The sequence below is a fragment of the Ochotona princeps genome, chromosome 10 (genome assembly GCF_030435755.1).
Source record: "Ochotona princeps isolate mOchPri1 chromosome 10, mOchPri1.hap1, whole genome shotgun sequence".
In the NCBI taxonomy this organism is placed as follows: Eukaryota; Metazoa; Chordata; class Mammalia; order Lagomorpha; family Ochotonidae; genus Ochotona; species Ochotona princeps.
The window spans coordinates 53054745-53067089 of NC_080841.1; the positions used below are offsets into that span (position 1 = coordinate 53054745).

The following is a 12345-nucleotide window of genomic DNA, read 5'->3' on the forward strand; positions in this document are numbered from 1 at the left end:
AATCCTGTCACCTTGTGATCCAGTCTGTTTCACAGTCTACAGACTGTCACAGCTTCTGAAGGCCCTTTAAAAGATCCAAGTGCTTTTCTTCCTGGGCTAACCCCATACCGCCCAGTTTACAGTGAGGTGGCCATCTGGGGGCTTAGCGACGGCTTCCCAAGGAGCAGCCTGCTTGGCTGAGAGTGGCTGTGCACTTCCTCACAAAAGCCTGGGAAAAGGGGGCTTTTGGTACCAAATAATATAAAACCTCAAAAGCATGGACTTGAACAGCCTTAACCAAATATTCTTTCCCGCAGCCACTGGAGAATGGATGTGACTGGCCCCAGTGCACTGGCAGGGAGTTAGCCCAGCATGGCCATTTTGATTGGATTCTTCCTAGGTTACTGTATTTCCATTTGAATTCCTACTGTTTTAATTGCCATAAGGAAATGAGATGCAGAGCCAGAAGTACTTATTCCTACAGTCATTTCACCAGTTAAACACATGAGTAGAACAAGAAAAAATAAAATTTATCTCATGGAAGTAAAGAGAATCTGTCTTTTGCTTTTCATCTAAGTTTCCCCCCAAAAATGGAAACCATGTTTTCTCCTTTTGCCTTTAAACTGAGCTACAATCATAATACTTCTGTGTTTGTCACCTTGCTGTCAGTGTCCAAGCCCTGTCATCTCCCCTCCTGTCCCTGGCCTGTATTAGTTAGCAAGCCTGCCACACTGCAGGACCTGAGCCCATACTCAGCTTCCTGCTACTGCATGGAGGTCACTGAGCCCCGGGGAGGGAGAAGGATCCTGTTAGAAGATACCGCAAGTCCTTGTAATAGGGAATGTTAAAGAACAGCTTTTACCTTATGCATTCTAGATTTGGTGCTGGCTGGCTGGTTTTTATTTTGAAATATAACAACACTGAACAGTGCTAATCTCCAAAATCTTGGGTCTTTTTGTTTTGTTTTGGAAAAGAAGGGTCATGTAAAAGTATAGATATACATCCAAATATCAGGGGTTGAATCTCAAGCTGTTGCCATGAAACTCTGGAAGCCTCTTAAACTTGGTTCCTTGCATGAGAAAAAGCACTAAACTAGCCAGCCAGCACCAGTGGCTTATGACCTCATCTTCTCCTCCTCTTCCTCACTCCTCACCTTCCTCTCCCTGTTCTCTCTTCCTTTCTCCTTTCTCCCGGGAAGAGGGGGACAGACCCTGGCCAAGATTAACAGGACTTCACACCAACCCATTAGTTTGTACCTTTGATTAACTAATTATGATTTTTTGTTGTTGTTGTTGCCTGTGGTGCGTATTTTTCAAAGGATGCTTTTACAGTCTAAGTACAACTCTACCCAAAGTTAGGCTCAGCTCTAGTGAGTTGCTCCCAGATGACAGTGCCCCACAAAGCCTCATCCTGATGGCCAGGCTGACCAGGCTGGCCAGGCAGGCAGAGAGTAGTCCCAGGTATGTTCAGTTTGGGGCAGAAGCACTGCCAAGAAAGTCATTAAGAGGAAATCTCAAGAACATGGTAACCTCCTGGGCTTATCTTACCTTCAGAAGCTTCTCAGAGGCATGATGTGAAAAGCCAGGGAACAGGGTGCAGGGAAACAGGAAATTAAAGGATGGTTCTAAGGGGTCAATAACAAAGATCACAGAAAAGTTATTTTTATCACTGTGTGAAATAAGGCTTTGTTTTTTCTGTGGGATTTTTTGTTTTAAATATACATGACAGCTGGGACTAATTTTTCAGTAAAAAGAAAGTGCATTTGGAGCCAGCTCTGGCATGGTTTGTGTTGCTGTCTGGTGCTTGCTCTGTCCAGCCAGGTCGCTGTCCACCCTTGAAATCTGACGGATCTTGTCATGTGCTTTGGGGGTATAAAATTTTTTTCACGCACCTACACAAATACATGCATTTGTTTTTGCCAAAAACAAAAGCCTTCCTCTTTGTCCAGTAATGGTTAAGGCCAATTCTACTTTTTTAGTTATTTTTTTACATACAGTTTATACAAACACTCTTACACATAGTGATTGATGTTCTTTTCCTGAAAGCACAGCTTTAAGGCTATAAAATAAAACTTTAAAGGGCCTATTTAGTTTTCCAAACAATTTTTGTTCCCAGTCTTCAAGAGAGAATCTGAAATTCCTGTCTATTCCTGGTTGGCTATCAGCCCTTCTCCTTCCTGATGATTAGAATCATGTTATTTAGTGTCCACTTCCATTTCTGAGAAAAACCAGTGGCGTTGGTGTGGCCTCTCAGCACTGAACAGTGATGGTGAGTGGACATGCTAAGCTGCCTGATGCAGCAGGGCCCCTGGCCGGCCTTGGTGGTGGTCACAGGCACGCCATGGCCTAGCTGCATGGGCCTACCAGGCTTCCGCCTCACTCTCCAGCCTGAGGCTCCTCAACGGCTCGACCCTCGTGCTACACATCAGACTTTGCCAGAAGGCAGGTCTACCAGGGACCTAATAACTGGGCGCTTGACTCCCCCACCTCTCCCTGGACCAGCCCGAGTTAGATAAGCTGTGTGGTTTTTTATTGAGCCCATTTTAAACCCTTTCTCTTAGCCATGACTTTAGTTACTGCTCAAGTCTCGAGTCCCCCGAGGAGTCCAGCTAGGTAAGGGGGGCTCTGCCCCCGTGGGAGTGCTGCTGCCCAGGTGGGCCTGCTGGACACATCCCTTCCGTCCCTGGCACTGCCCAGGACAGGCTAAAACAGACCGACCTAGAACTCTCATGAACAAAATGACCTGCTTTTTTTATTTGATAGTGTAATTTCATTTATTTTATAAATTTTTTAGGGTTTTTTTCTTGTAATATTGTACAGTTTTGCATGGCCTAGGTGTAATCATTTTTTGTTTAGAATTTAATGCTGACAAATCTGTGTATGGAAGAGGTAAAGATCCTGCTCTAGCCTCCTTATCACTTTATTTTGTTTGAATTTATGCCCTTAATATCTTAGAGAACTTAATAGATCTCCGCTACCAAACAATTATGTGAATCTTTTGCACAGAAATATTTAAAGTGGGATAGTAAGACATGTCATAAGACTCTTTGCCAATATTTTATGTTGTTATCACTTAATATTAACCAGACTTTGATGTATTGCAATAAAACAGGGAACTGTTAGCCTGGAATAGTTTGGTTTTTTCTCTGCCAGCGTGACTGACTGTTGCTGTCTGTTCGGCCCGCTTTCTGCAAGTGTGCTCTTCCTGCAGGTCTCCTCGCGGCCACTGGAGGACCTGGGGTCAGTTTGCCCTGACCCGGTAGCTCAGTCTGGTACTGCTTTGCTAGTAGCTCAGGTAAGAATGATTAATCTTTTGAATTTTCTACTCCCTTTTCTGGTCAAAACTTGCCTAACATTTAGTCTATAAGACCAATCTGTGTCAACATGAGGCCTCCTGTAAGACTCCAACAGTGTCCACGTCCAGCAGTTTGATTGGAGAATGTTTAGAGCAGAGTCAGTATCCACGTAGAACAAGAGGTACTATTTTTGTGACCTCACAAGGGGCACAGGCACAAAGAGGGAAGATCTTAAAGGAATGTGTTGGCCAGGGCTGCAGCTCTTTAGTTACTCCACATACTTTCCCAGGGCTCATGGAAAGGAGGACTTGATGGTTACTTTGATACAATGTGTGCTTGCTTTGGAGGTGGCAGCTGCAGTGTTTGAGCTGAGTTTGCCAAGCTTTTCTGTGCGAGGTTAGCCAGTAGCTGTCTGGCCTTGGGAGCTCCTGCCACAGTCTCTGGTGCAGCTGTGCACTCTGCTGCTCTCCTGTGATCTGAGACAGTCCAAATGGGCGAGAGCCATCCAGGATGCACAAGGCTGCATCCAGCCCCTACAGCCTAGCTGGCCCATCTTCAATATAGACTAGTGTTGGCCTGAGCTCTAAGACACCATTGCTAGATCCTGGTCCCACCATATAGAACCTGCTTCCTGGCATGCTGTTGAGCGTCCAAGCCTGTTATCCCCTCTATCAAATGTCCATTGTGTCTGGAGTTAATACATTTAAAACACTTAGAAAAATGCCTAGCCTCTGTTTTGTCACTGACCACCAGTGTTCACAGTAAAAAAAAACACTGTTACAATGTGTCCAGCTCTTCACTGGCTGTTAAGACACCCAAAGATACAGCCCAGTCACAAGCCTTAATAACCCACAGTTCAAGGACTGTTAAAGGCTGGTCGACTGGGGTGTGGTTTACACACCCTTGGAATATTCCTCTTGTCCAAAAAGAGGCATGGTCGGTGGTTCTTCAGAAAGCAAATAAATACTTGCTGCTCTATTTTTCTTTCCTTTCCTTGCTGCTACTTCAGCTGGGTTGAGAAGAGGCTGTGGGAGCCCCAGTGCAGCTGGCCGGGCTCCGCCCATGGCTCACTGCACAGGGGGTCTGTGCTGTCACTGCCTGCACACATGCAGACCAGGTTGCCTCTGGAGACCACCAAGACCTCTGCTTCTTGTCCAGGGCCCAGCCCTCTCCTACTCGGCAGTCCCAGACTTGAGAGAGCCAGCCTTCTGAGAACCCTACCTGCTAGAACACATGTGAGGGCCTATTGGGGGCTTCTGTGCTCTCTGCGAAGTGCAGAGGTGCTCACAGGAATGTAGGAAGGGCCCCAGCAAAGTTCAGGTAGTGGTCCTTAGCTGAGCTGACCTTGAAAGTGGGTCTGACTAGGTGAGCCCTGTCCCTGCTGCCGGCTGTCACTGTCTTCCCACAGGCCCCGGATCCCCTCAGGCAGAGCAGGGACCACCATGGTCATCACCATCCTCCAGGAAACAGTACTATCAGTAAGCGCTTTCACAGGCACTTTTTTATTGGACAGAAACAATGTAAATTAGATCATTACAAGACTCATACGAAACCCCAGAGCCTGTGCTGACCCTCCAGTGTAAGCAGTGACACCTGTCCTGTCCAAGGCCCTGCACGGGGGACAGGCAGGGCTGACCCTTGCTATGTCACCTTCCAGTGGCAGGTGGGAGCTGTGCCTCACAGCCCCTTTTCCCCCCACCGTGATGCAGAGGGTAGCTTCCGTTTTCCAAGGGTAAGGTCCAGCTGGAGCTGTCCTGGCTGTTCTGTGGTCAAGCAGCAGCACCTCTGCCAGCTCCAGACCACACAGGATGGGCAGAGGGTGCAGAGCACAAATGCTTTCTGAAAACACACAGACCTCACACTGCACAGCTGAGAAAATCCAAAAAGTTTTTTCTCTGGTTTTGGTTTTGGTGGCAGAGATGAAGGAGTCAGTACTCTTAACCCTGGTTAACATTCACTTTAGGAAAAAGAAAACTGCTTTCTTACCTACAGTTCCAAGGAGGGGGCGTGTTGAGATAGTGGAATTTCACTGTCATTCTTGCACTTGTTACCTGACAGCCACTTAGTGAAAACCATGTTTATCCCTGGCATTGGGGGCTCCATGGCACCTTCCTCCCTTTCGTGCCGGGCCACAGGGCTCAGAGTTGGCATCTGTACCACCACCTCTGGGATTGAGCTTCGTGTAGGGGACAGCCTGCAGCCATGGCCCTGAGCTACTGCTGTTCCGCCTGCCTCCTGCAGTAGTTGCTGTAAGCCTCCTCAAACATGGCTTTGCAGGGGAAGCAGGCCTTCAGCTTGGAGCAGATGAGGAAGGAGCCGCCCATCTTCCTGTGCAGGGAGTAGGTCTCTTCTGGGGGTGGGATGAGACGGTGCTTCAGCATAATGGGAATCAGGTTGTGGATCTTCTCGGTGGTGCTCTGGGTGCCAAAATCAAAGGGTTCATCCGAGGCAAAGGCCTCCCCCAAGATGAGAATGGCGTCCAGGTGGGCATCTTCCATGGCCTTGGTGGGAGAGAGCAAGAGTGAACAGCAGCAAGACCCAGAGCGCTGTTGCATACCAGTGCCCTGGGCACAGAGTTCTCGCAGCTCTGCCAAGGAGCCCATGAGGCTGTTAGGGTAAGTGTGTGGTGTGTTTCTGACTAGATTTAACTAAAAACAGGCACATAGACTCCTGGTGGGCAGGAAAATAAAGTCAATTTTGCTATTGGACAAAAGGAACAGTTACCCCCAGGAATTTATCCAAATGAAATCAAATCAACCTATGAGAATGATCTGTAACCCCACTGCCCGTCAAGAGACAACTGGATAAAGCAAATGTGATGGTATACATGCCCTGTGCACTTCTACACACCCATAAAAAAACAATCTTGTCTCTTGCAACTATGCCTAGTGAAATAAGCCAGTCCCCAAAAGCCAAATATATTTTTCTGGATCTGTGGTAACTAATAATCAGGGTGAAAAAAAAAATGAGCGAGACTGCCCTGTTGGGGTTTGGTTATTGTTCACAGCCTTTGTCTACACTGCCAAGGACTAGTAGATGGTTGGTTTTTTTCTACTTGCTCTGTTTTGATACCTTTACTCCGTGGAGTGCTAAGCCATGATTGCCAAGTGAAACAAAAATGTGCCACTGTAAAAATCAGAAGGGAAAAAATGTAGGAGGAGGGGGGGTAGGAATGTCACTAAGCCCCTGTCTATCAGGAGCTACATGAACTCCGTTCACCTTAAATCAGCAGGGAGCAGGTGAGAACCCTGATTAGGCGAACATTTTTCAGAAAACTCTTCAGGCAAAAAAGAATGTGTAGGTCTGAACGGGGAGGGGCTCAGGACAAAGTTAGGGACATCTGCTGGACGGGGGAGGCAGGGCTGCAGGCATGCCCACACAGAGTGCAATACAGATCAGGAGCCACCAAGAGGAGCAAGCCCACTGCGGCAGCCCCAGCCCAGGCAGCCTAAGAGCCAGAAATTAAGGCAGGCTGAAAGTAGGGAGCTCCCGGGCCCGGTGGCGTGGCCTAGTGGCTAAAAGTCCTCGCCTTGAATGCCCCGGGATCCCATATGGGCGCCGGTTCTAATACCGGCAGCTCCACTTCCCATCCAGCTCCCTGCTTGTGGCCTGGGAAAGCAGTCAAGGACGGCCCAAAGCTTTGGGACCCTGCACCTGCGTGGGAGACCTGGAAGAGGTTCCTGATTCCCGGCTTCGGATTGGCGCAGCGCTGGCTGTTGCAGCTCACTTGGGGAGTGAATCATCGGATGGAAGATCTTCCTGTCTCTCCTCCTCTCTGTATATCCAACTTTGTAATAAAAATAAATTAAAAAAAAATAAAGTAAGGAGCTCCCATTTACCAAGTACAGTGGCTGTAAAATGTAAACGTACAAGCTACAAATGGAGTACAAAGAGATGAGGCACTATGATAATCTGTCTAGTCACATTCTTAACAGCTGGTGGTCCCCACCAGTCTCACGGGGAAGAAAATGCAGCCTCCTTATTTCTAGGTGATAGGAACAAAGACCAGGCCCCTCTGTTCTGAGGGCTGTGGGCCGAGAAGCCCAGGCTCCAGAGCGATCAGCGAGCCACTCACCTTGACCTCGTAGCCAGTGAGGAACTTCATCTCTATGGACTTCTTCAGCACAGTCTCCCTGTCCCTGTCGGCAGCAGCCCTGATGATCTGCACAGAGGAACAGCAAGGCACAGGGCAGCTTGAGAACACGTGCTCCCAGGGCCCAGCAGGTCAGAGCTGGGCCTGCCCCATCACCAGCACCCGACCCCCCGGAGCAGGAGTCTGGTCACTGTCCCTCCCCTCACTCCTCCGGCAGCCTGTGTTCCGGCCTCAGAAGCACCCTCACCTGGATATAGACATCGGTGAAGGATCTGTCATATTCCCGCGTTGCCCCGAAGTCCAGAAGAGCCACCTGGGGGGTGGGAGGCACCAGGAGAAGTAGGGGCAACAGAGCAGTGCTATCTTCAGGATCCTGTAGCCCCAACCCCCAAAGCTGGTGACAGGCCAGGACAGGGGCCCCAGGGTCCCGCCAGGGAACTTACCTTGTGCTGCTGAGGGTCATAGAAGAAGTTGGACCAGTTGGGATCTGTCTGCATGAAGTGGAACTCAAACAGCTCTCTCAGGCACAGTACCAGGATGTTGTAGCAGATCTAGAGACATGAACCAGGCAGTTTGGTGCAAGGCAGATCCGTGACTCTCATCTCCCACCTCCACTTTCTGTCTAGGTGCCTCAGGGTTTCAAAGCCATTATTCACAGGCCACCAGAAAAGCTCAGGGAGCCCACACACACCTCGTTCCGAATCTCCTGACTCAGCCCTTCAGCCTGGTCCAAGGGGAAGCCGGACACCAGCTCTGTGGTCAGCACGTGGGGGCTGCACAGCTCATCCACGACCTCAGGCACGTAGAAGAAGGGGTGGTCCTTCAGCAGCTCCCTGGGCAAGGTAGGAGGTCACTTCCTGGCTCCAGAGCCTCAGCCTTCTCCAGCAGGGCTACCCACCAAGCACAGCTCTGCCCTTGGGCAGCATAGACGGGGCTCAGGATACAGCAGAGCCCCCACCCCTCAGCACTAGAGGATGGTCACCCTCACAGGTGTCCCTCCTGTCTGTGGGAACCACAGGCGGGGGCCCAACTAGGAGGAGCCATACCTGAACTTCTTGGCGCAGGCAGCCTCCCGCTGGTAGTCGCACTCAAGGGCCAGCTCCCGCCGCAGCACATCTATCAGGTGCTCAGGGAACAGGCCTGGCCAGAAAGGCAAAGGGAAGGTGGCGTCACAAGGGCCCTCCTTCCAGAGCCTGCAGCTCCCTCTGCCCCCAGTGCCTGGGATGGCCTCAGACCTTCCGGAAGCATGTTGCTCATGTTCAGCACAGCCATGAGGTTGTTGACATCACTGTTGATGCTCTGGGCCACACCGGGGTACTGTGGCACAGGGAGAAGAGTCAGCCCAGGCTGACGAGCACACCAGGCCATTCAGAGGTAAGACCTAGTGCTGCTGTCGGGATCTACCCCACACCCCCCACCCCAAGAGCAGCTGCCCGCTCAGGGCCACCCCCTCCATACATCAGCATCCACTGCTGCAGGCTGAGAGACCAAGGAGAGGATGTTGGGGTGTGGCGGGAAGCCCAGTTTCCCACCCTGCACGCAGGGCCTGGGCTCTGCCCTCTGCTGCCCCCACCAGCACAAGGAGGCACCCACTTGGATCTTCATGGCCACCTCTCGGCCACCCTTCATGCGGGCCAGGTGCACCTGCCCGATGGAGGCTGCTGCAAAGGGTCGTTCCTCAAAGTACTCCAGCTTGTCCCGCCAGTTAGGGCCCAAGTCATTGTTGAGGGTTTTCTGGAACAAGGGACAAGAAGGGGCGGTGAGCACTGCCTTGCTTAGGATGCACCCACACCCCACTTCCTCCCACAAGCTGCCTCAGTTTCCCTCCAACACAGCAGGAAAAAAGGAAGCAGTGGCCCCAATGACTGACCCAGGTCCCCACAGGCCACCTTACCAACATCTGCTTGAGCGGCATGAAATCGGCGCTCTGCCTCACACGCTCAAAGATCTTGGCCAGGTGGGGGTTGATGAAAGCGTCATCTGGAGGGCAGGAGAGATGTCAGGGAGGGTGGCTCAGCGGCTGCCTCACCCCTGCCCCTACTTCCCCACCTCCCCTGCTGTCAGCACATGGTGGAGATGCTGCCCCCCCTTCTGGCTGGTACCTGCGCATCACAGGCCACAAGCAAGTGGCTGAGCCCCACACTGCAGGGCTGTCTTTGCCACATGGCACGCAGGGCCCTGAGGCTGCAGACAAGAGTGAGGACCCACTGCCCTAGCAAGTGCCTGCTCCTGGGGCAGGCAGTGCGATCAACGCCTCCAGCCAGGGACACGTGCCTATGACAGCTGGCCCACCACAAGCTGGGCAGACAGGTAGCTGCAGTGGAGAACTCGGCAGCACATAGGCAGACTGGATTCACACCTCAAAAAGGGGGGTGCACACAGACAAGATTATGATTGTACAAGAAATTTAGACTAAAACATTGAAAGTATCCACCGCACAGCCGCCTCCAGGGAATACTGTTCTCTGTGCTTTGTGCCATGTGTGTTTCCACCAGTAGCTCTACTGTGCAGAGCAGCCTGAGCTGTTCCGGGCAGCCAGGGGTTACTCCCCGGGCAGTTCTGGTGACTGTTCTGGATTCCCTGGGACAGCCCTGCTCACAGCAGCCCAGCATGGCGCAGTTCTGCCCTGCCCTGCTCACTTCAACCTCAGGAAGCAGCACGGAGCCCGCCCGGGCTCTGGGTCTCTGCTTCAGACAAGCTGGTTACTACCTGTGGACTTCCTGGAGTCCTGGCATTGAGACACCACACACTTCCTGCTCCACACCAGGCTCCCTTTGCCAAGTCTGTCCTAACTGGGACAATCCACCACGTCTTTCCACCTGCTCCATCCCAAGCTCAGACCCGCTTTCCCATGTTCCCCTCAGTGTCTGCCCTGTGGTCACTCTTCACTGAGCAATTCTGGAAGGACCAAGGCTCCGTCCCAGGCCAGCTCTGCTCTTGGGACCACACTGAGCTGACCAGCCTCCCCACCTCAGGACCCTGTCACTGCGTCCTCCATGCCACCCACCAGCTGCCCACAACATGCAGTGGGGACTGGGCGTCCCAGCTGTACTGAATCAGGGCAAGCTTACTGAGCCACCCGGGGAGAAGCAAATCAAAACAAAACGCAGTGCAGGCTCCGAGGACCAGTGCCCAGACACTGCCCTCTAGCCTCCTCCCACGCCTTGCCCATGGAGCTCCCGTGGGGTAAGCTGCTGTGTCCTTGCCCACTGCTGCCCACTTGGACAGCCCCACCGGCCACTCACCCTGGATGCTCAGCATCTGGCCCAGCTTGAGCGCCGCTCCGCGCACCTTGCACAGTGTGCTCACGATGCGCTCAGCGTTGGCCTCCGAGAGGAAGGGGCTGGAGTCCAGCACGGCCTTCTTCCCTGTGGGCAGGAGGAGATACCACAGCACTCGCTCAGGGGTCTGGGAGTGTCACTAAGACCCATCACTAAGCTGCCCAGGTACTCAGGTGGCCTCAGTTTCCTCCTGGACATGTAAAGGCCCAGGGATGCAACTGTAGCTCCACGCCCCAGGGCCCCCTCCCCAAGTCTGTCAGGGCCGGCCAGACCTTACTCCAGCATCTTCCTAAGGTGAGCACAGGAGCTCACCTACAACACCGCCTCTTCCTGCACATCAGTGCCTAGCAGCTGGGAGAAGCCAGCAAGAACACAGCCAGCTGGAGGTGGGCAGCCAGGCCTGGCTGAGGGTTGTCCTGACCAGGCTTCAGCCTGCCTCCACCGAAAGTGCAGTGCCTCCTCCAAGCCGGCCACTTTCTGTAGCAGGAGCCCTGGCCTCTGGAGGCCCCAGAGGTCTTGGCACACGTGACCCAAAGGCTGCCATGACTTCTGTCCAGTCACCAGGGAAATGAGTCCTAGGAGCTGCAGGCCAGTTGGGTTCCTGCCAATAGCAGCAGTGGGGCCCAGCGTAGCTTCAGGGGCCCTGCCCCAACTGTCGGCTCAGCCCGCCCTCAGTATCAAGCCTATCCTTGTCTAGGGTTGGTGGGGGGCCTGCAACCCCAGGTCTCTGCCTTTCCAGGGCACTCAGCACCCCTCTTCCCTGGGCACTGTCAATCTGCTTAACCCAGAAGCCTCCACTGGTTGTGGCCTAGTGCCTCCATCAGCTTGCATTACCACAGGCCTGCCTGGGGTCTCAGCAAAGGGCCAGGAGAGGTGGGCGTGTCTGGCCTGGCCCCAGCTACCAAGGCAGGGTGTGCTGCCTGAGGTTCTGAGGACGAGAGGCCTGGGCTGCAACCTACCATCTGCAGGCTCCTGGAGCCAGGACCAGGGTGATGGGGGGACTCACTCCCAGGACCCCAGGCAGCAGGACAGGGTCTGGGGGGAATGGGGAGTGGATACGTTTCAGCTGGGAGGCAGAGTTGTAGCCTGTGGCAGACCCAGTGTAAGGCCCCTGCCCTGGGTGGCGTTAGAGGGCCAGAGTCCGGCCAAGGCAGCTCAGCGTGCCTGCTGAAGCCCCGAGTCCCTGGCGCGAGGTGGAAGAGCAGAGGAATGCAGGGAAAGACCATGGCCGCAGGAGGCCTACTTCTGGTTCAAGGTCATCCAGAGCCTGGGGACAGTGCCTGCCCAGGCTGGGTCTTCCCGGCAGCCCCTCGCCATGCCCCAGGCAAGGATTCAGTCAGCTGGTCAGGGCTGGGCTGAGTCCTCCCAGGTGCCACGCAGCTGCAGCAAAGCTGGGGCTGCCAGGGCCATCCTCAAGGCTAACTGCCCAGGAAGGACCCCGGCCTCCCAGCCTAGAATCACAGTGTCCTCAACAAGGGACACCAGGGGACCTTCCAGCCTGCCTGGCCTCCTCCCTGCGTGGGCGAGGCCAGCAGGAGGCCAGCCAGCAGGGGCAGGGATGTGCCAGGCAGAGCCCGGCTTTGTCTCTCCAGGTTTCCACCTGGCCACTAAAAACACCCAGCCAAATCCCCTGTCCTCACCCAAGGACACACTGTATGCCTGGAGCCCAGTTGTGACTGGCCAGCGGGACAGTGCCC

The 12345-nt window shown here is 53.3% G+C and overlaps 1 protein-coding gene across 1 annotated transcript in view; it reads right to left on the minus strand.

The window, feature by feature from the left end:
- Positions 1 to 4760: 4760 nt before the first annotated feature.
- The window catches only part of COQ8A (coenzyme Q8A), a 39637-nt gene continuing 32052 nt past the window's right edge, over positions 4761 to 12345 (minus strand). The window contains exons 6-15 of the mRNA XM_004578847.4: positions 10613 to 10735; positions 9262 to 9347; positions 8961 to 9101; positions 8603 to 8684; positions 8414 to 8507; positions 8059 to 8200; positions 7811 to 7918; positions 7615 to 7680; positions 7350 to 7436; positions 4761 to 5775 (exon numbers count right to left, since the gene is read on the minus strand). Coding sequence (XP_004578904.1) covers positions 5488 to 5775; positions 7350 to 7436; positions 7615 to 7680; positions 7811 to 7918; positions 8059 to 8200; positions 8414 to 8507; positions 8603 to 8684; positions 8961 to 9101; positions 9262 to 9347; positions 10613 to 10735 — 1217 coding nt within the window. The 3' untranslated portion in view covers positions 4761 to 5487. The remainder of the gene's footprint in view (positions 5776 to 7349; positions 7437 to 7614; positions 7681 to 7810; positions 7919 to 8058; positions 8201 to 8413; positions 8508 to 8602; positions 8685 to 8960; positions 9102 to 9261; positions 9348 to 10612; positions 10736 to 12345) is intronic.